The sequence below is a fragment of the Muntiacus reevesi genome, chromosome 17 (assembly GCF_963930625.1).
Source record: "Muntiacus reevesi chromosome 17, mMunRee1.1, whole genome shotgun sequence".
Classification (NCBI taxonomy): domain Eukaryota; kingdom Metazoa; phylum Chordata; class Mammalia; order Artiodactyla; family Cervidae; genus Muntiacus; species Muntiacus reevesi.
In genome coordinates this window covers 42,936,079-42,960,280 of record NC_089265.1, presented here as the reverse complement: position 1 = coordinate 42,960,280, position 24,202 = coordinate 42,936,079, and the positions used below count along the sequence as shown (strand labels likewise).

Sequence of the window (24,202 nt, the reverse complement as noted above, 5' to 3'; positions counted from 1 at the left end):
GAGGTTTAGGTTCCAAGTGATGATGATATTGCAGTTAGGGACCCTATTTTGAGAAACATTGCGCCTACAAAATTTTGAAGAGTTTAAGTTACATAGAGTAGTATTTTGCCTTTGAACAAAACACTACATATTTCAAAAGAAAAAAGATCTAGAACTATAAAAGTAACTGGCTGTTGTGACAAATATTCCTTTGATGACATAAATTTCCTGTACATTGAAAGAAAAATAGTCAATAAATCATAAATCATTTTTTAAAGTAGCCATAAACCTTGGTATCACTTCAGACTGTTTTACAGAGTTAAGTTACTGACCTGAAATAAAATTGATTGTAAAATGCAAGTATTTATTATCATTATTTAGTATTTTCATTAAAAAGGAAGTTCTTTTCCTTATCAAATAAGAATCTGCTGGGAAGAAAATGCATTGTGGTATTTAGGAACCAAGTCCATCTAAGTAGGTGAGATATATGGTCTGTGCTCTAGTTTTGTTGAGATTAACATCTCTGAAATAAATGATGAGCCCCTACCACAGGAAAGACATTTTAAGATTAATAGAAACTAGCAAATGACCTAATTTTAATATAAAACAATAGATAAATTGAAAAATCAGAGTGTAATCAGTAATATCAGAGCTTATGATCAAAAACTTACCTGAGAAATTCAATCTAAACTGATATTAACCTGAGAAATAGGTGAAGGTCTCTTGCATGAGATACTTTATAATTGCATTGAAGCTTTGAACAGTTTTAAAATAACAAAAAGTTCATATTCCTTTTAGTTTTGTTTATATTTCAAAAAGGAATGGTCTAGTGTATCAGGAGCCATTCAAGTATTTCTCCTGGTAATGTCTTTTGGAAATTTATCCTAAGTAGTAGTACAAATGAAGTTATAAGCACAGAGGTTTTTGTTTCAGAATGCCTTTAGAATGGCAAAAACTTGAAAGCAACCTGAAATGTCTAATTATAGGGGGCAGGGTTGTTAAACTAATGGATGCTACTGAACAAAAACTATGTGACCATTTAAAATGTTTATTTTAAAGACTATAAAGAACTGTGGAAATAATTCTCAAGATATAAGAGCAGAATATAAAATTACATGTTAAAATATAGATGCATATGAAAGGTAGAAGGGAAAAATTAAAAAATAAACTAAGTTTGTTATGATGGCTATTGCATGATTTTTTTCCTTACATCTCAATCCAATGTGCTTGTTGTTGTATGTGTGGTTTTTGGTAATGAAGTAGACCATATCGAGTCCGACTTAGGAAGCTAGAATAGTTCTTGATTAGTGTTGGATCTGCCCTACATATATTGATGTCAGGCTCTATAAGTTTTGGAAATGATACAAGCCGGAAAACTCCTTTGCCCTCTATCAAATAGACAACTAAAGTTCCACTGCTGATTTAAGAGCTTCCGTTTCTGTTTTTTAATTTATTTCAAGATTATGAGAATACATTCTTGATTACTATGTATAACCTTTAAGAGAGTTTTATTTTTTTAATTCTTGGAAATTTGCTTCACAGTGAAATTATGTTAATAGTCATGCAGTTTGTTTGTGTAGAAAGATAAAGTAATAGTTCTTTTTATTTTTCTTTTACAGAAAAGAGCTGATCCTCTCAGGTACTTTAAATCCAATTAAGGACTTACATCTGGGAAAATTGGCCTTAACTAAGTTTCCGAAGAGTCCAGAAACATGGATTCACAGGTGTGGTTAATTTACACCACAGAATTCTTAGGGCTTAGAATGGCTGGAGGGAAAAAAACACAGAATATGAAGCAGGTCACATACTGATTACTGAATTCTGAAATCAAATTATATCTACATTCAAGCCTAGATGCCATCACTTTCTACTTAGGTGATATCTAGAGATTATTTAATCTCTTCAAGCTTTGGTTTTATCATTTGTAAAATGAGAATAATAATTACATCTATCTCAGAGTTAGTGGTTGAGTTTTACTTGAGGTAATGCATGTAAACACAAGCACAGTGCTCAGCATATGTTAAATACTCGGTAAATTTTATGTTATTACTGTCTATGTGAAGCAGTTATGGAAATTGCACTTAGATATTCAACTATAATGAACAACTTGAGTTTTAATTAAATTTGGATTTAATTCAGTCAGGTATGTTCCTGGTAAAAATGGTGGTGGTGGTTGTTACGGTTATTAAAATTAACCAAATAAAGGCAACTGAGGTGAATGGGGTGTAGACTGAATTAAAGTTGCTAAGACCTTAACTGCAAAGGAAATTTTTAGGTTAAAAGCCAAGGCAGACGATCAAAGTGCATGTAAGGACTCTTTTCAAAGGCCTAGCTCTCTGGAAGCATTGCACTCTTGGATCCCATATAGCATCTTTGACTAGAATGAGGTGGTCCGGGCTTCCTGGTTGGGGTCAATGGGGACATTCTCTGAAGAAATCTGTTCTTAGTTTATTAAGCCCCTTTTAACTTTTCTTAAATCCTGAGCATTTTTAGGATCTTAAAGTCAGTTTAAGGTATCTTAACTGTAGTCTTGCCTTTGGCTAGCATTGCAGAGCAGCTGCTTTCAAATGATACAGTTGGTTGTACTTTCTCCCTATTAGAAACTGGGATAGCAGACTACAGAGAGGTGTTTGATTATGTGTATGGAGACTAGGAAAGGGGTGATGGTAGAGGAAGGGAGTTATTATTAACATAGATGCATCCATCGATTTATTGACTTGTCTAATATTTTATAAAGTAAGTTTGAATTTTGTTACTCAATTTCCTGTATCCTGGCTTGAAAATTTTTATAAAGAATGCTTTCTTATGAGAAAATATTTGTAAAAACTAAAGACAGTAAGTGGCTAGAGGCACTTTTGAGTGCTTTTCATTTAAATGTATGCTAATAAAAACCTTAAATAGATAAGGGGAAAATTACAGATGAAGACATTTTAAAACCTCCCTGATGGTTTCACTAATTATATTGATTTTTTTCCTTCCAGATTCTATGCTATAATATAGAAATTTTGCTTCATAAATGCTTAATGCAGCTTCTTCTTTGCAAACACACAAAGGATGAGGCATGCACATATAATTAAAAGTGAACTGTGCTTCTTTTGAGTATTTACCAGCCTTTAATTAATATCACCCCTTCCCATACACACAGTATCACCAATCAGACACACACGCATAAACATTCTTGTTGCCTTTACATTTCTTGGCCAAATGAAGTTTTGGAGTTGTCATTTCCAAATTGATGACATTTCTTTTTTTGACAGATGTTAACATTTTAGAACGCTTTTTCTATCATCTTTGTCCTTTATCCTCACCGTCCCCCGCCCCCACCGCCTACATCCATGGTGCTAAAATTATTATCATTAACAAAAACAACTCTCCCCTACAAAAAAAAAAAACCCTTGAATACTGGGCATTACTTTGCATAGAGAACTCTGGTTGTTTTCCTCTCTGGTTTATTTTCTTTACTCATTTCTTGCCCACATGTTACTTTAACAGGCGATGGGTGCTACAACAGCTAATTCAGGAAACCTCCTTGCCTTCCTTTATGACCAAAGGAAACTTGGGAATAATTCCTGCAGAAAGGACACAGCAACTAATACGAGAAGAGATGGAGGTCTGTGGTGAAGCAGCAGGGAGATACCCAAGCAACTATAATGCCTGGTCTCATCGCATCTGGGTTTTACAGCACCTGGCTAAGCTAGACACCAAGGTAGGGGGTTATTTTGTGTCCCTAGACACACTTCCATCTGCCATTTACATCATCTGGTAGTGTGTAGTAGTTCCTTCTCAGAGGAGCTTTTAAAGAGAGAAGTAGAGGAACTAATGGCCCAGTAGCCCAGAGAGGATTGCAACAACTGATTCCTCTGGGGAAACTGGCAATTTAAAAAAAGTTTGCGTCCCTCACCTGCACGGCTTTGGCACTCTTTTAGTTTAAGCAGTGAGGAAGACTGAGTATAGCTTGTTTTGCCCTGAAACAGGAAGAGATTATTAAACTTTATACAATTGAAATTGTTCTTTCTTGGTAGCCTTTTGTTATGTGAGTTAATGTGCTAGATCAGCTGGCTGCCTTTTCACAATCTCTTCTCCTGGGGAGGGAGCAGAAGATCTCACACAGGTGTTCCCACACTTGGCTGAGTCTGTAAATTACCTGAAGATTCTTACATCCTACCCCACGTCTACTGAATCAAAATGAAGGTAGGATTTAAAGATCAGTATTTTTCACAGGTTCAGGGGGGTTATTTGGATGCAGAACCAGGTTGAGAACTGTCACTGCTTAATCCTTTTAGTTTAGAAATGAGGAAATGGAAGTTTCCAGAGAATTTTAATGGCTTGGACTCAGCCACAGTTGTATCATTTATTATTCATCAGAATGAGAGCCAGGTATCCTTGTACTCCTTCTTACATACTACCGCTTCTCTATTTTTTCTTTACTTCTTATGGTATCAATGCTTTAGAGTCTAGAGTACTCTTCCAAAAGCTTCCCAGGCTTAAGACATTTAAAGGGGTCAGAATGTCTCACATGGTGCTTTCAGATTAATGAGGACGCATTCTCCATTTTTGCTTACCATCCCTTCCTGTATCTCCTTTCAGGCCCCGTCTCCTCTCTCTGTGTGCTAACCAGAGACTCCTCCAGAATAAATAGGAGAGCTTTCACTTCTGAGGGATTTTAAGCCAACAATTCTGAAAGAGAAGGCATTCTTTGCAGCTTACATGGCTTTGCATTTCAGCAGGGGTGGCCACCTAATGGAATGGAAAGAGAAACAACAGAATCACATTAACCTGGGTTCAGATTCTGGCCCTGTTAGCTTTTTGTGTAAAGTATGGCTTTAATGTTTTCATCTATAAGATAGGGGCTCTGCTGCCTGCCTCAGTGGATTATGGTGAAAATTACTTGTGTTAATGTATATAAAGTACTGGGCACCTAGTAGAGGCTCACAGAATTTTAGTTCTTTTCTCTGCTCCCCATAGATAGAAAACTTAGGTGAAACTTGACTGCCAGCTTGCTAGGTCAACTGAGTGCAATTCGTTCATGAAAAAAGTAGTGAAACTTTATTGTTACCAGACACTGTCCTATACATTGGATATGGCATAAAGACAAAAAGCTTACTATCAACAAATTGAAAAATCTAGTTGAAACAGATACTGACAGTTACAAAGCAGGGTGACACTTGCAGAAACTGAGGGAATTTCCAGGCACAGCGGGAGCACAGAAATGTGTCCTCATCCTGACTGGGCTCATAGACAAGAGCTGCCAGAGGGAGCGATGCTACATTCTCAGGGGCCTGGAGCAGTGAATTAAAGTTATCTGGTGGGTATAGGGGATATGGAGTGCTTTAAAGTCAGTCATCTCAGCTACACAACTTGATGTCCTGTGGGAGGTAGGGAGAGGGAAGGGGAAGGTTGTGGATAAAGGAAGGCAGAGTTCAGGTGAGCTGAGTGCTGTTTGGAAACTTTCTTGCCTTGATGTGGACCTTTTAAAGTAGCAGTCCATAAATCAGAACCACAGGGCCAAGGTGAAATTCTTGGTTCCTCGAGACCATCTGTTGTTAAAGATGACAGTGCATAAGTCATGTATGAACTCATCTGCCCTTGCCCACTGCTGGGCTTACATGTTGTCAGCCTGCCCTCCTCTGCCCTTGGGGGTCTTGGCACTTTTCCTGTCACCACTGCCACTGTCTCTCACTCTCAGTGAAGGGTGCTGAATTTACAAAATCCGCTTTCTGTTCTTATAAGCTATTGGGCCCAGCTAGGAGATCATGATGATGGGAAAAGACCCTGATGCTGGGAAAGATTGAAGGCAGGAGGAGAAGGGGACAACAGAGGATGAGATGGTTGGATGGCATCACTGTCTCAATGAACATGAGTTTGAGCAAGCTCCAGGAGATGGTGAAGGACAGGGAAGCCTGGTGTACTGCAGTCCATGGGGTCACAGAGAGTCGGACACAACTGAGCAACTGAACAACAGGGAGATCATGTCCTACAGTGCTTTGTCTGTTAGAGGAAGTAATCGCAAAAGTATTAGTTGTCTAGAGCAGCTTAAAAATACATATAAAATGAGTGGCATTTTTTTACTTAGAAAATTGAAAATGATTTTTTTGAAGTGCTCATATTTAGTTTGGTAAGGGTGTAAAGTGAAAGTGAAAGTCACTCCGTTGTGTCTCTTTGCGACTCCATGCACTCTACAGTCCATGGAATTCTCTAGGCCAGAATACTGGAATGGGTAGCTTTTTCCTTCTCCAGTGAATCTTCCCAACCCAGGGATCGAACCCAGGTCTCCTACATGGCAGGCAGATTCTTTACCAGCTGAACCACAAAGGAAGGGTATAAAGGCAAGCATTATAGAAATTGATAAAAATCTTACCAAAGGGCAACATGGTAGCGTTTACCAGACTTTAAAATGTGTGTTATCTCTCATGTAGCAATTCTGCTTCTAGGCATTCATCCTAAAGAAAAAATGGGAGATGCAGTATGATATAGTGATTAAAGGCTTCACTCAGTGATCATACAAACACAATATGAATGCTGACTCTACCAGCAATATGCTATGTGACTTTAAATAGGGTTCTTAGCCTCTCTAACCTCAGTTTCCTCATCCGTAAACTGGGGAAGATGACAATTCCTACCTCCTCGAGTGATGTAAATTAAGTGGGAGAATCCATATAAAGTGGCTGTCCCTAGTGCTCATACTAAGTGATCAGTAAACACTGGATATTATATTAAATATGGAAGTTTGATATATAAAAATACTGTATATAATAGTGAAAAACTGGAAACAGTCTAATCTCATAAGAAAGAATGCATTTCACTGCAGTTCATCACAAAGTAGAATATTTTGTTGCTACTAGAAATTATATTTTTAAGATTATTTAAAGAAAAATGTTAATTATAAGTTAAGGATATAAAACTAAATATGAAATGAGCCTAATAATTTTTTATGTTATTAGCATTGAATAATATTTAATGTATTTTCAATAGTACCTGGCATATTTTAAGTGTGCAACAGATATTTATACACACCAACACAGTGCCATTATGGATATATTTTGTTATATTTTCTATAAGCATGTGTTTTCTAGTCAGGAAAAAAATAGGTTACAGAATAAAGAATACTTACTAGTGCTATGGGGTAGAATTATGAGAGGTTTTAATTTTCTATTTTTTGTTCCCTATGATGTTTGTGTTTTTCAGTGGACATATATTAAAGTAAATTTTAGAATAATCTATTTTTTCAGGGTGGGGTGAAAGGAAACAGTCACAGTTGAAAACACTGTTAGAAGTAATATTCCATTTATGAGACATATTCAGAACAAGCAAAGTGGATTAGTAGGTGCCAGAGACTGGGGGGAATGGGGAATTAGAGGACTCCTAATAGGAATAGGGTTTTGTTTTGGAGGTGATGAAAGTGTTTTGAAATTATAATCATGACAGAGGCAAATCAAAACTACAATGAGATATCACCTCACTCCTTTCAGAATGGCTGTCATCAAAATATTTATCATCAAAAATAATAAATGTTGGCAAAGATGTAGTGAAAAGGGAAACCCTTGTACACTGTTGATAAGGATGTAAATTGGTACAGACAGTAATGAAAACAGTATGAAGTTTCCTCACAAAATTAAAAATAGAACTACCATATGATCTAGCAGTTCCACCCTTGGGTACGTATATGAAGAAAATACTAATTTGAAAAGATAGATGTACCCCAGTGTTCATAGCAGCATTATTTACAGAAGCCAAGCTACAAAACCTACCTAAGTGTCCATCAACAGGTGAATGGACAGAGAAAATGTGATTGATACATATGTGTGTATATATTAATATACATGATGAAATATTACTCAGCGATAAAAAAGGATGAAATTCTGGCATTTGCAGCAACATGGACGGCCTTAGAGGGTATTACGCATAATGAAATAACCCAGGCAGAGATAAAGAAATACTGTATGTTATCACTTATATGTGGATTCTATGAAGTAAACAAATGAATTGAACAGAAACATTCTCAGATACAGAGAACAAACTAGTGGTTACCCTAGGGACAGGGGAGGGATGAGGAGAAGATGAGAGTAGGAGATTTAGGCAGTAAAAGTTACTGTGTGTGAAATGAATAAGCTGCAGGGATGGACTGTGGCACAGGGAAATACAGCCATTTTATAGTAATTTTAAATGGAGTATAGTCTATAAAAATATTGAATCACTATGTTGTACCCCTGAAACTAATATAATATCATAAATCAATTATATGTCAAGAAAAAAGAAAGTGTATGAGAATTAGATGACGGCAGCGGGACGAGGGAGCCTGGTGGGCTGCCGACTGTGGGGTCGCACAGAGTCGGACACGACTGAAGCGACTCAGCGGCAGCAGTGGGTGTACAACTCTGTGACTGTACTAAAAATCAGGATTTTTTTTCAACTTCAAAAAATTAATCTTAATAAATAAAGCTTCAAGAATAGCTAAGAAATTGTTGGAAAAAAAGGAAAAATAAGGAACTCTGTATATTGCTGTATGTTTATATATTTATAAATGTTTATAGAAATAGAGTATAAAAGCCTAGAAACTAATTCCAGTGCACAGTATGTACAAATTTCGTTGATGATAAATATGGCATTTCACATGATTGGAGAAGGGATTCTTTGCTCAATTTGTGATGCTAATAAAATTGAGTTTTTAGAAAATGATGGTTAGATTTTAATCTCACATACCAACCTGAACTCTTAAGTGAAATAAAAACATGTGAAGAAAAAAGGAATTTAAAAAATCAGTTGCAGTGATATATAAGAAAAATATTTAGAACACAGAGACTTAATACCTTTAATATATAAAGATCTCTTGCAAACTCAGAAGAACAGTAATGACTTTCACAAAGAATAAGTTGAGCAATTATAAAAGAGAATTAGACAAACAGGCAGTTTGTAAAAGAAACAAGAATAAGTGAATAGGAAAAATATTTAGCTTTAATCATAATTAAGGAAATGTAAATTAAACATGATTTTCCATTTACTGGGCTTCCCTGGTTGGCTCAGCCAGTAAAGAATCCGCTTGCAGTGCAGGAGACCTGGGTTTGGTCCCTGGGTTGAGAAGACCCCCTGGAGAAGGGAATGGTACCCACTCCAGTATTCTGGCCTGGAGAATTCCATGGACTGTATAGTCCATGGGGTCGCAAAGAGTCAGCCATGACTGAGCGACTTCTAACTTTGACTTCCACTTACTAAATTAGCTAAAACTAAAGTATTGATGAGGAATTTAGGAAACAAACATTAAGATCTTCTTCCAATAGGGGCATAAATTATACAGCCTTCCGGGAGGGCAGTTTGAAATACACATCAAGAACTTTACAGAATTTTTCTCACTGTTTCAATTAGTATACTTCTAGAAATTTCTTCTAAATAAAAATAAGACATGTACATAGATTTATATGTGTGTATACATAGGCATGTTACTTAACGCAAAGTGGAAACAAAATGATGGAATGGTTTTAATTGTGATAATCTTTAGGATGAAGTATTATGCAAAAGCTTAAAATTATGTTGTAGAGTAATACTTAATGAAATTGGAATTTATACTTTAAATGAAATAAAATTTCAATATAAAAGCTATCCGAAATTTGTGTGTTAAGTAAATTAAACACATGCATTATTGCAAAAAGCTGAGAGATTGGTTGTATGGTAGAATATTAAAAGTAGTCATTGTTGGTCAGTAGGATAATGAATGAAGTGGAGATTTTTTTGCTTCTTTATATTCTGTATTTTTACATTTTTCTATAATAATCATCTTGTATAATCAGAAGAAAAACCAAATGTTTTTTAAAAAATTCATGGAACTCATGGTGTATGTGTTTGTAAGAACTAGCATTTCTAGTATTCTTTCATTTTAAACCTCTTATCTTCCGTTTCATAGCCCTGCTTTCATAGTTTCCTTATAATTTATTTATTCACTTACTCATTTTTATGTGGAATGTTGGAAAAGAATAATTATACAAAGGTCTTTTGTTCTGTCAGTGCCTTCCAGTTAAGCTGTATCTTTGTGCAGTATCTTTAAGATCACTTAAAAATAATTGCTGTCTTTTTAAAAAAAGAAAGAAATCACTGCCTTTTATTCTACTAAGAAAACACCCTGAAATTCCTGTTAAAAGATTTCTTCTTTAGTTAGTAGGCATTTTATATCTTAGGGAAAAGAATATAGTGAATTTTCTCTTAAATAGTTTCAGGAAAGAGTTATTAGGAATTGAATTAGTTTAAATATATGCTATTTTTGCCTCAAAATTACAATAAATTTTTAATTTTTACATGTAGAAAATATAGAAGTAATCTAAATGTTTTTCACATTATATAAATTCATTTTAAATGAGTTTTATATTCTTTTCAATGCATAGTAAGAAGCTGTACCATAATTAAAATGCTGCTGTATTATAGTCTGAATTTTCTGCAGGTTAATTCTTCAAAAATATAATTCTTAAAAAAAAAAACCTTAAGATTAGTTTTTGTCTTGCAGGTAGAAGTTTATCTGGTAGATTTATTTTGCCCACCTTTTAAATCAAATAAGCAATTTGTTTTCCATTTCTCAGAGACTCACTGGCAATAGCCTCTGAAATAAATTTATGTGGCTGTGAATTAACTCATTATAATTTAAAGGAGATGTTTAAAACATTTCACTGATAAAACTTGACCATCCTAGCTGGGAGTAATCATATCCCTCTTTACCAGTCACTTTGTTTATTAAATTGTTCATTGGTTCATTCATTCATTAAACATTTATATATAGGGTATAGGGTGATGGGAACATTAATTAGAAATGAATAAGTATCTTAAAAAACTTGTTTAGTGGGGATGAAAAGGTATACAGGAATTTCTATAATATATATGGTGGAACATACAAGAACTATGGAGGCTGAGAAGAGGAAAGACTTCTAGTTTTCTCTTTGAAAAGTAGAGAGGGATCTTGCTTAAGAAGAAGGCATTTGCCTGAGCTCCTTGTGTGGTGTGTATGGTTCAGTACTGATAAGTACATGTCATTTTTCCTTAACTGGTCTGAAAATCCTCTGACAAGTGTGGTAGGCCCTCAATACACCTTTTTCTGATCAAAATTTATTTGTTTGCTAACCTGACTGAGAACACTGCCAAATAATTTATTTTTTCATAAATGCTACTTTTTATCTCCATTTGAAATTCTTTAGTTTGCAAATTTAAACAGTTCACTGCTGAATTTTGTCTTACCTATTTAAAAAAGTCTCTTATCATTGGTGGTAAGTTTGAGACAAGTAGTGAAAGTCATGAGCACTTGAAAATTCCTGTTAGTCATGCATCATGTTTTTGTACTAAGCCTTTAGAATTAGTGAACGAAATAGACATGGTTTCTGCCCTGATGACATTTAATAGTGCCAAAGAAATAAGTCTATTGTTGAACACATAGTTAGATACAGTACAGATTCATTAAATGCAAAAAAAGTTTCCATCAAAGTGACCTCTGAATTTATATTTTCCCTTCAGTATAAGCATTAAATTAAAAATGAATACCCATTGTCTCTCCTTATTTTAGAATCTGGCTGTTCTATGTGTATGCCAATTAGAAAGGTCCTTAAATTCAGTAGTATTAAAAAAATTATTATTTTCTAAAAGAAATGGAACATGAGTATATATTAAGCAACAACACTGTGTTGGATGTTACGTACAAAATATTGGTAGGAATGGCATTATCAAAACAAGGAATGAATGAAAGAAATTCAAAGCATTAACGGAAAAAAGAAAACCTTTAGCAATTCCTCATTTCACTTCCCTTTTTCCTTCCTACAAGATTCTTCTTGATGAACTATCTTCTACTAAACACTGGGCATCCATGCATGTTTCAGACCACAGTGGATTTCACTACCGCCAATTTTTATTAAAGTCTTTGATTAGCCGAACTGTGACTGATGGTTCTGTATTGGAGCAAAGTCCTTTGAGAAGTGAGTCAACTGTAGTTCTCCCAAAAGATGAAGAAGCAGTGGCTTCAGCAGAGGAATCAAGGATAAATCTTCCCCATCTTCTAGAAGAAGAAGTTGAATTCAGCACTGATCTTATTGATGCCTACCCAGGACATGAAACCCTTTGGTGTCATAGGTAAGAGAAGGAAGATGTATTTCCTGCATGAAATTCTGTGTGTCTTTATGAGAGTTACAGAAGGTCTTACATCTGACTCGAGCCTCCTTGGGTAAATATGGTAATCTGACTGTGGAACTTTGCCTAAGTGATTCAGAGGAGTTTGTATTACCATAGCCTCTTCACAGTCTTCATCAACATGAGGTTCTTCACACAGACCTTTGCCAATGGCTCAAGATGATGGTGTTCATCCTTGACTGTGAAACAGAATAACATATGTTATTTCCAAACTAAAAAACGTTTCTGGACTCCCTCTTTGGAGATCCTGATACTTAGCGTTTCTGCGATAGAGTGCTGCCATCTGTCTTTTAAAGAAATAAAGAAAAAACCCTAACAGGTAAATTTGATGTACAGTCAGGGTTAAGACCAATGATTAGACCCTGTGAATAGTTATGCTTTGGCTTCCCAAATGTCTCAGTGGTAATGAATCTGCCTGCCAATGCAGGAGACGTGGGTTTGATCCCTGGGTCTGGAAGATCCCCCTAGAGAAGGAAATGGCAAACCCACTCTAGTATTCTTTCATGGAGAATTACATAACAGAGGAGCCTGGCGGGCTACAGTCCATGGGGTCGCAGAGAGTCATACACGTCTGAGCACACACAGATGGTTAAGCTTTACTATTCTTCCCAACCATGGTGGCCTGCAGATTAATTTACTTTGAGTATAATCTCTTGACATTTTTTTATTTTTTAAGGTAAAATAAAATATATTTTATTAATATTTGTTTAATTTTACTATTCAGGATTATTATGAAGGTGTGAAAGAGGGTTAGCAACCTCATAACTTGAGTTTTAAGTACCTTTGACAGTACTTCTCATGTTGAAATGAAATCCAAGTATGGAAATCCCCTGATTGGTTTATTTTGGATTATCATTTAGTTGGAGGCATCTCTGGCATTAAATATACAGATTTTACTTCAAGTTACAAGATTATGCTTATAGACAAATGATTTGCCTCTGTTAGGCAAGAGTTAGGCATTTTAAACTGCGTATTTAAATTGTGTATTTTTTTAAGTTAATTGAAATTTGTTCCCTTTTTCCAGACTAAATATATTTGGAAGATATATGAGAAGATGAAAGACAATCTCCCCTCTTTGGCACCTTTGTAAATACAAAATTGTCTTTTTCTCTTAAAAACAAGACAGTCTTATTCCACATTTTTAGAAGAGGAGATAGATCTTGACTTGCATGTTTTGGTGTTAGATTTTTGTTGCTGTTTCATATTTAGACACATAATAGCCAGGCTCAGAGAATATTAAAAATTATATTTGTTTTTGGAAGATAGCTAGATTGTTAGAACAGAAACTTTCTTTTTCATAAGATTAATGGGAGTTTGGAATGGGGAGAAGAGACAGTTGGGAAGACGTATATATCATACAGACCAGTTTGCTACTGATTCAGTGCCCTTAAGCTGCTTCTCTGTCCTTTAAGATTTATCTGTAAAATGAGTCTGTTATATGCTCCTTTGTCTGTTCCAGAATAAGCTAGGAAAATGAATAGAATTCTCTTTTAAAGGCTTAGAATTGTTAATATAAATGATGAGATGTAACAACCTAAAATCTATGTAGTTTACCTTATTTTGTACAAAGATGTGAACCTCACTTTCTCACAATTTTTGGAAATTAGGCATATGGATCTTCATTTTTAACAAATAACTACAGATGATTCTAAGAGCAGGAAAACTCTCCTTAGAGGAAGAACAGGAACTGTGTGTTTTGACCTACTGTCCTCAGAGCCCGGCACATTCTAGCACATGTGGTGCTGGATTAGGGGGAGTTCAGAGGGTTTCTAAGATGGTAAGTCCAATTGCAGCAGTTCTGTTCTTATTAAAGAAAGCATTGGATAGAGGCCGTAGACTAATCTTCTAGAGGAGCTATTTAATCCTCTTGTTGCTGAAAATCACTTGTCTTTTAGGCTGTCAATAAGGTTAATTTTTGGTTTTATTTTATATTTTAATTTATAGTTACAGAGAGTAACAGCACCAAGTGATTGTCATCATCTCAGTCAATGTTTTTTAAAAAACCTTTGGGGTAGTATTTCAACAAACCAGTAATCTGGACTTGTGAAGCTCTGTCCAAATACCAGAGACTACATCTTAACTGTTCTCCTTCCCCTAGATAGCTCTGGGTTACCGAAGGCAGTGAAACTGAATACTGTGTGTTTTGAAATTGTCAACTTACTTTTCTGTTTTTTTCTGAAAAGCCTGACTTTGTGATGTGATTTTTCTTTTTCTGTTCTATTCCTCCTCCTCTTCTTTCACAGGCGGCATATTTTCTACCTTCAGCATCACTTAAACGGTAGGTTTCCTCACAGCATGATCCAGTTGCCACCTGCCGACAGTCCTGGGGGAACTTTGAGTGACTTGCACAGTATCCCAGCAGGCCCCCACACATCTCAGGCAATGGAGGTGGATGGACTTAGTGACTTTAGCAAGCAAGGCTATTCCCAGGAAATCAAACGCCTGAAGCGGACTCCAGCTCCAGACTCTCTGGGCCTGGAAATGGAGCACAGGTTCATCGATCAAGTACTGTCCACCTGTCGGAACGTGGAACAAGCCAGGTTTGCCAATGCATACAGAAAATGGCTGGTTACATTGAGTCAATGAAAGAGGTGAATTAGTCCTGCAAAGTTCCCCTTTTTAGTGCAATATCGCTTTTCTTTCTTATTTACATAATTGCATGAACTGTTTGCTACTATTGGCTAACTATATGTTCTTCATCTTTAGGCTAAAAGTCCCTAGTAAATCTTTCATTTTATTTATTTTGTTAAGAACTGGCATTCCTTTGGCGATAAAATAATTGTGTAGTTCCTTCTTGCTGAACAGTGAGTCTTAACTTTTTTCTTTTTAACTTCTCATCCTGTATATTCCTATCTTTGAGACTTTTCTCATTTGATTCTCCAGATTGGTTCACACACACCTCAGCCCACCTCAGTGCAGTTGCTGTATAGGCATTTTTTTTTTTTGTAATCAAAAAGTTATGCTGTAATTTAGCTTAAGAAATACAATTTCAGAATTACTTATCTAATTGCTGTTTTGAGAATCAGATGGCCAGGTGGATGAATTTGTGAAAATACACACCATTTCTCTTTCACTAGCATGTTATAGTCAAGTCATAGGCCAACATAACCGAAGTCAGAAATATTGGAATTTATATGAACAACATAGTTCTAATATAATCCATTTTTAAACTAATTATTTTAAAAAACTAATTTTATGAGTTTATGCAATTGTAGTGGAAACTTATTTTTACTACTAGCTTTGATCAGTTTTTTTACCTCAATTAAAATCAATTTTAAAAAAACCTAGAATGCCATTTTTAGTTATTACTACTTATTTTCCTCCAAATTCACCATGCAATATGGCAGGCTTATGCATAGAAATGTATCCATTAAAAACCTTCCTTTGTAAAGTTTTTAAGTTACTGAGGATACACTAGATAAAGTACAGAATTTTTATGAAGGGATTATTAAGTTTACTGGCAAAAACCAGGGGGAAAGAATAGTTTTGAAGGTTAGTTCTTCAGTGTATTTTAAAAAATAAAACAATTTAGAAACTTTGATACTGAATTTATCAGGGATGAGGTACCAAAGTATCCATCTTATCTTTTCAATAATAAGGGCTGCATTTTTCAGGTAGGTGAGACAGATGTGGTGAAAGTACCAGGTAATATCTGATTTATTGATATGAAGCAATGCTTTGCATTTCTTCTTTCCACACACCTTTCTCTTTATTTTCCCCATCCATGGTTTTTTCCTTGTCTGTTATATTTCATGGATGTAAACTAAAGATATTCTCCTGTTTCCAGTTAATCCATACCCCATTAAACACACAAAATATGAATATAAATTGCCCCCTTAAAAGTTACCCTAATGATGCTGTCTATTATCCTATGTGTATAAAATGTAGTAGTGGCTGAAACAGTGTGACCACTATGCCTTGCCTGTTTTCCTCTTTTTATCCTAGGCTACCTGTAGGGTAAGAAAGACATGTAGGAAAAAGCAGACCTCTCCTATCTCACTGTTATGGAGACTCTAGACTTGAGTGAGGAACATTGCCTTAAGGGAAAAGAATAGGTCCTTTACTTGTGTGTCATGACTTTGTTGAGTGGCAAACTATCAAGTGAGACTTAAGAATACCAAAAAGCTTGTCTAGGCTGGTACTTGTAGACAGAAGCTGCTCTTCTCTCCTAGGGCAAAAATTACCCTTTTATAACTTTTTGTAGTATTTAGGTGAGAAAATGATTGGCCTTATGAGCATAATTTTATAACCTTTTATTTACAAAGCATATTTTGAATCAAATACCTCAAGGTCTTCCTAGACCTCTGGATAAAGCTATTACTTTATGATTTTTAGCAGCTGCAGGGCTTGAGGGGCAAACTACACACAGATGCCATGGAGATTCAGTCAGTTCCACTAATGTATGTTGCTAGATTTTGGCCTCACTGTTACTTTTCTTCCAAGGATCGTTTTAAGTATCTCGACTAAAAAAAAAAAAAAAGGTATCCCGACTAATAGGGCTTCTTATGCTTTGATGTGCGAGTGTGAGAGTGTCAAGACATAACAATAGACATAGACAATCTCCTGTGAAACATCAGCTAAATTTTATAATGTTCCCCACTTTTTTATATCTTCCATAAAGTTTCTTGCCCTTCTTTGATGTTAACTGTCTTCTTGTGTTGTAAGTCTCTTAGCTCACCCCTGCACAGAGCCATGCAGTCCTTTAATATATCTTGGTCTCCTGTCTTCCTAATAGTTTTAAATACCAAGTAAAAATGCAAATATCCAAAGGATACAGTTTGTATCTGACTCTTGTGTGCTACTTTATTTCTAAAATTTGTAGTTTTCAAGTGTTCATTCACAGAAAAACATAATATTGCCCTGTATAGTTGTGTGCTTTACTCTGAGTGGTTGATATCCAACTCACTAGCTATAGTGTGATAATATCTCTTGGACTGAATGAGCTCATGCAGTGGAAAGGATGTATCTATTTTTAGAGATTTGTTAGTCTTCACTTACTTTTCGATAAATATGTCACTGTTAAAGGAAAAGATGATTTAGATTAACACACATTTCATCCAACTTTCACTGGAAGAATTGTAGACCATCCTGGGTCAAGAATACTACTGACAAGTAAAAAAAAAAAAAAAGGCAATAAGATCTGTAAATATCTTACAGATACAATATCTCTACACTCACTCCTCCCCAATCTTTTTCTTTTTTAAGTGTACCTATTTTGGTAATTGTTCCCAGATTCTGTCTGCCTTGCATATTGTAAGGACTTATTAAATATTTATTAAATTTATGATTGATTAACTGAAGATGGGAAAATTAATCATGAAGGATGCATAGAGTGAGTTATGATTGAGAAATTGATGGAATAGAGCACTGAATTGTCAATGAATGATGTATTCTGCCTTCATGATACTTAGGAGCAGCTATTGCATATAGAATAAGTTAATTTAGATTTTTTCCTTCATTAAACTACTTTGTTTATGCTTGTTAAATCCCAGCCAAGAAATGCAGCTGTATGATATCAATTAACTGTACTCTAATATATTTTAAAAATTCATAGAAGAATGAAGACCATTTTCACTAAGAACACTACTTCCTATTCATTTATGATTTTGGAGGACAGATCTTGCCCATAGAGCCAGAGCCACTTTGGGGTATCTGAGGAAACTGATTTCAAAGATTTGTTGATCTGTATCTATGCATAAGTAGTCATTTTATGCTTCTCCTTTTCCCCTCCACAACTTGAACTTTTTTGATATTTCTTAAACCTGTGAGTCATTTTTTTAAACATCAGGATTTGATACCTTTTAGTGTCCCCTTTTTCTTTTCTATGTTTTAGCATTTTATTACCTCTGGACCCAGACTTTGAGTCATATTTCTTATTCCAGTGGTATAATTCTAATTTAAATTCAAGGCTTCATTATTTATCAGATTAAATATACAAGATGTCACACAAAGCCACTTAAGTCTTCAGATAAGGACTTAGTAACACAAGACATGCCAATAGAACTTCTTGGATTTTTATGTGTCTTTTTTGTAGGAACACATATATATGGTGATACACTATCATTTAGATATATTCAGGTCATGTGAATTTATGCTTGTCTAGGTATATACATGTATGTGTGTGTAAAACTTAATATTTTTGAGAACAAATTGTCAGTCTAGTATTTTTCTGTTAATAGCACAAGATGATATCTGACATGAGGGCTAAATATAAATTAGGAATGCTACCACTTGCTATGCAACAATCTAATTTCTACCTTAGTTCCCCTGTATTACAGAAGATGCTAAAGATTTAGTTTATCCAAGGAAGTTAGAAAACACTTTTTTTTGCAAAAAGCTTTTGTAAGCTTAATTATTTTCTTACTAGAAAATTACATTTTAAAACTTTTAAATATTTAAAGTATGCTAGAAAATTTGAACAGCATTGTAACAACTGAACTTTTTGTCTTCTAAATAAATTTCTCAAATAGAGCTATACACACCCTAGCACTTTACATGCTGCCAGCTTCCTGTGCTTGGGTATACTCTGTGATGTGCTCCTGTTCACTAGAGAAGTACGTTAAAGTGGAGGAAGGCTTAGGCAAGTTCAGTGTTATGAAGGCAGCGAGCAGGAAAAGTCCACCCTGAGAATTCCACTTACCATCACATAGTGTCTTTTAAAAAATAACTGTGCATACTGTGTTTATTTGAGTGCCTTTTTTACTTTTTGCTGAAGCAAGATTATGTTGTAATCAACATTTAGGTAAAAATCAAAGGGTGAAAATTTTATTAAACAGTTGATTGATTAGTTATTTTATTTATTCCAATGCTAGGCATGGTCTAGTGGAATATTTTATCCTTAAGTGAGTTACTGATATGAGCAGGAAGGATGCCTTGGTTTGCATTTCACTACTTAGCATTTTCAAGCACCCTACCAGGAAGAATTAGTTCTTTCTCAGAAACAGCTAACTTTTTCGGGATTGGAGGCATCACGTTTAAGAGGATGGCATATTCATAACTAAAGATCAGCCTGAAACCTGTGCAGCCCATATTTAAAGGGAAACAGTGGCTCTCTGTCCTAACAGAAATGCCATATGGTTGTCCTAAGTGAATCCTTTGCCTCATTTTAAGGACTTTTAAGAACTCCTTCCGAAATTCAGGCATATGGATGATAGTTGAGAGGGGAAAAAAAAAGGAAGTTTAATCTTTTCAAATATTGGAGGAACAGAAGTAAATAATGAGATGAAATTTAAAATGTGGCTTTTTATGTATTTGGGTGTGAAGAGGGGAAGGATCAGAATTCCATATTTCCAGATAGCAAATAACTGTTAATTATAATTTCATTAAAACATATAACTGAAGATTCCAAAGTGCTTTTCAGAGAACTGTTGAATATGTATTCCTAAAGGACAGCAATGGGTCATGTTTATGGTAGAAACAGAAAACTATTGTGTCAGTTGTGGGTCTCGGGGTTAGGGACCTCAGGTTCCCAACTTTGACTTCTATATTCTCAGGCCATGTTAACACTATAACCAGGCCATGTTAACACTATAAAACCAAACTGTTTACTTAAAAAAAAGAAAGAAGAAAAAAATAGCAGTAGCTTACTCTGTTGATGAAATCTTGTGCTTCTAAGCATATCAGCTATATATAGTTTGTGCTTTCTGCACAATAATATGGCTGACAAAGCTTAACCCTGGCACTTCTTTTATTACTCTGTTGTTATTCCTCAGGGTGTAGAAAATTTAGTAAATTTAGGACAAAACTTTATATTCAGTGGCAAAAAAAAAAGGTGAAAATATGCTAATATATTACTAGCTCTTAAAAATTTTAGTATTTTTTATAAACTACTACCATTGCAGTAGCTCATAGATGCTCAGTGACTGCCTCCTTGTTCGTCTCACTGCTTTAGTCCCTATGGCTCTATTATGAATGTTCTCTTACACATGTCTTCTACAGAAGTGACTTTGTATTGTATTATTTTCCATGTTTAGCAGAGGTAGGGGTGTTTTAGTTGACTAAGTCTCAGTGTTTGGAAATCCTGTTGAAAAAATGGTTACTGTTGGTTTTCAAACTGATAACTCTTTTGCTTCTTAAAACTTCAGTTTCCCTGAGAGAGTGTTTTGTGTGGAGGCCTTGTATACATGTTCAGTACATTGCATAATGCCTTGCATCTTGTAGGAACTCAGCGGGTCAGAATTGTTAAAGGCTAGAAAGTTAAAACTAGCTTGTTTATCTTATCACTGTCCATATCCTTAGCTTCAGGAGAAATACAGTATTGTGTTTAAGATACATAATCAGGTTCAAACATACAAAGCAATGATACACAGCTGTGTGACATTGTAAGTGAAATTTAGATACTTTTAAGGCATACATATGTGTGTGTGTTCACATATATATATGTATATATATTTAATTGAGATTTGGAGTTTCAACTTACATAGTGGTTTTACAAAGATTTTTATCCAAAGGACTTTTATTTTCGTATTTGCTTGAAGTGCTCCTGTTTAAAAGCAGTTTTCTTTGTTACACCAGCCCCCCTCAAGCAAAATTGGAAACCTAATACACGTGCCCGTTTGCTTGAATGAACCAGATATTGGTGTAAACTATTCATAGTAAATCTTTGGTTGCTTATGAACCGTGACATTTTGACTCTTCTTCCATACCTATAGGGAATCAGCCTTAATTTTATGTATGGCGGTCACTTTCCTCAAAGTACTATGCAGCATACTTCAAATAGTTTATCTTTATAAAGTGATCAATAATAAATTTGAGATTTTTCAATGTCATAGGGATGAAGTTTCACACGTTCAGATATTGATTCATACAGCAGTCTGTTAGAAATGCTAATACTTTATCCTCCCTCACAAATGTCATCTTGCATTTAGAGCAGACTTTTTTTTCCTGTTAGTTAAAGAACGAGTATAGGCTGAATGCACTCATAGTAGGTGCTCAGTAAATACTTGGTGGATTGTGGTGGATTGTTGATCTAACATCAGCGTAACAGCTTTCAGAAAAGAGACTGTTGTCATCTTTTCATTGAAGAGTTTATTTTTATAGTAATACATGTTTGAAACTGGAAATTTTTCTCATTTGACATGAATTAGGCTTATTTAGGTTGGAGTTAGTAACATGTAATAAAAATTTTTAAATTGTTTATGTAGAAATGGTCTGAAGATAGATATGAAAAGTTTAAGTACTATCTCTGTGCAAGGCACAATGATGAATGTGATTAAATGTCTTAATAGGCTGCTGAACTCTAGAGAGAATTGCTATAGTCTTCTGCAATCAGATTCTCTGTTGGTCTGTCTAGTATTTTCTAGTATCTCTCTCTCTCTGCATGCGTGCTCAGTTGTGTCTGACTCTTTGCAACCCCATGGGGCTGTAGTCCACCAGGCTTCTCTGTTCATGGGATTTCCCAGGCAAGAATACTGGAGTGGGTTGCCATTTCCTACTCCAGGGGATCTTCCTGACCCAGGGATCAAACCCACGTTTCTTTGTCTCCTATATTGGCACGCACCACCTGGGAATCTCTTTTCTGGTATAAGTTCTGTTTATTTCTCCCTAAGTCTTGGTTACTTTCCAGTGTCTTAAAAGTAGTCATAGCAAAATGAGGGAGAAATTTGTATGAATAACCTAGTAGTTTGAGTCTGTTAGTGACTTTCAGAGCATTTTTGACAGAGTTTACCTAATACAAACAGATTTAAACAGTTTAAAAACAAGCATTCCAACCTGCGATGTGACAAGCGGAATATGCAGCACAGGCAGCGTTAGGCAGTGCCTCCTGATGAGATTGTTGATGCATGACTAACACTGGCTTCTGACTGAGGTGACCACTGTCGGTATTGTATATTGGTATTTGTTGTTCCTAGGAGAATAATGGTGTATATATGGAGTATGTAGTAGGTTAACTTGTTTTTGAATTGGACAAAATAGAAGATGTATTTATAAATACGCCAAATATTTATACACCCTGCTACAAAGAAACTAAAAAGAAGAAAATGCTAAAAGAGCAGTGATCTTATTTTTTCTTTATAGCTTCTAAAAAAATTTTTTTTCACCTCAGATCTCTTGGACACTAGGCAATTGCTTACTTTAACATTGAGGGACTTTAAAGTATAGTTCTCAGACACTATATTCTGCTATTGGATTTCACCAGGTCTGTTAATTTTACATGCTTAAAGATTTTCCAGAAAATGGAGTAGTTAAGTTGCAGTCAGTGCTAAGATTAAATGAACAATGTAGATTATGATTAAATGGGACAAGTTACATGTATGATCTGTGGTACAAGGTCAGATCCTGGGTATTAAAGATAAATTTGGCTAACTTATTTTACTGAAGATGCTAATTGCCTTCACTCTGATTGCGCGGCTGTTTTTCTTTAACTATTTTCCCCCGGTATTATAGTCGGCATTGAATTTCATTTAGCATTTACCATATTCTAGTTGATGTTTTTTAAGGATTAAATATTTTGTGAATTCTTTTTACACTTAAAACGTGTACCTTGCAGAGGGATAAAAATAAATTTTATAATAATGTATTTACAGTATGTGCTTATGGTGTTCTGGGAGCTAATACTCCACAGTGCTTTAAGACTGATAACTAAATTCTAAGGCTTATATAATGACTATAGATTTTCTGTATCAGCACTGTCCAGTAAAAACAAATGCAAGCCACATAACGTAATTTAAATCTTTAAAACTAGTAGCCACGTTAAAAAAAGAAATACATAAAATTAGCTTTAATAATATATTTTAATTAACCCAATATATTAAAAATATTATCTTTTACATGTGTAACCTATATACAGAATTGAGGTGTTTTACCTTTTCTTCCCATAGAAAGTCCTCAACATTCAGCTTGTATTTTGCACTCATGAGCATCTCAATTCTGACTAGCTACATTTCAAATGCTCAAAAAGCCACTTATGGCTGGGGGCTGCTCTATTGGACAAAGCAGATTCATAGAGTACAAAGTATGGCTTTGTTTTAATTTAGAGATGCTGAGGTAGGCATGAAATTATGGTACTTTAAAAATTATTTATTATACTTAGAAGAGAATCGAACAGAATTATCCACTTGTTTTTCTTTTCCTTCGTTTTAAATTTTCTTTAGAAGTTGGCTCAACCTGTTTCATTTTGCCAAGCTTTATTTGAGGAAGTTATTCCATGCCTTGTAAAATACCATAATATACTGATTATAACCACACATTATTAAAAATACATTTTTCAATGTGTTCACTAATTCTATCCTGTTTCTTCAAAATAATAGCTTAAATTGCATGTTAATTGTATATCTGTACCTATTTTGTTCTTATCATTATAATACAATAATGTGTATTTAGCAAATAGCCCTAGGATTCTAATCTTCCCATGCAGCTGTCCTCCAGTACTTATTGGTACACTTATTAAATTGTAATAAGTTGCAAAAAAGTAGAATGAAACTATTCTTTTTTTTTCCATTAGATTTGTTTTTATCATGTGACCATGTACCAAGCCAGCTATAAATTACTATATTTCTGTAGAATATGGAAAATAGCATTTATGTCTTATCTTTGCTAAATGTTTGCAATTTTAAAGTAAATTTTTCATCTCCTAAAATGAGTGTTAATTATGACTTTATTTTTACTTGTGGTGTTTTTAAAATTCAACTTCAGTCACCCAGCCTGTCTTATTTAATTGCTGTGATGGTGGTAGTTGGGTGGAGGTGTGAGCTGTTGTCTGTGTGAAACCAATGATCTGATTACATTTGTAAACAGAGTTTTAAAATATCATTTTGTCTAGGATATTAAAACAAAAAGCCAGAAACAAATGAGAGAAATTGTCATAGTTGTCTCTAGACTGCATTAATAATGAGTAGTTGACTTAACGAAATCATCAATATGACTAGATATACTACTTCCTATATATTTCAAATAAAGGTATAGAACAGGGAATTACTTGATTTGAAATAATCCCATGTTTTCTTAATCTTGTGTTGCATCCCATGTTTTCTTAATCTTGAGTCTCACTTCTATATAAGACAGAGCATTTGGAGTTAGAGCTACTTAAAAGATAAAACATACATAAGCTCCAAAAAGTATTTGATGAAATGGA

The 24,202-nt window shown here is 34.8% G+C and overlaps 1 protein-coding gene across 7 annotated transcripts in view; it reads left to right on the top strand.

Annotated features, from left to right (window-relative positions):
• PTAR1 (protein prenyltransferase alpha subunit repeat containing 1) overlaps positions 1-23,707 on the top strand; it is a 48,314-nt gene extending 24,607 nt beyond the window's left edge. For 4 of the 7 annotated variants that reach the window (XM_065908268.1, XM_065908266.1, XM_065908267.1 and 1 more), the window contains 4 exons: positions 1,599-1,703; positions 3,472-3,685; positions 11,768-12,072; positions 14,373-23,707. In XM_065908268.1, coding sequence (XP_065764340.1) covers positions 1,599-1,703; positions 3,472-3,685; positions 11,768-12,072; positions 14,373-14,715 — 967 coding nt within the window. In that variant the 3' untranslated portion in view covers positions 14,716-23,707. Of the gene's footprint in view, positions 1-1,598; positions 1,704-3,471; positions 3,686-4,566; positions 4,637-11,767; positions 12,073-13,153; positions 13,216-13,736; positions 13,899-14,372 lie in introns of those variants that run through there. The other 3 variants (XM_065908270.1, XM_065908272.1, XM_065908273.1) reach the window with 3 other exon arrangements.
• The last annotated feature ends 495 nt before the right edge of the window (positions 23,708-24,202 follow it).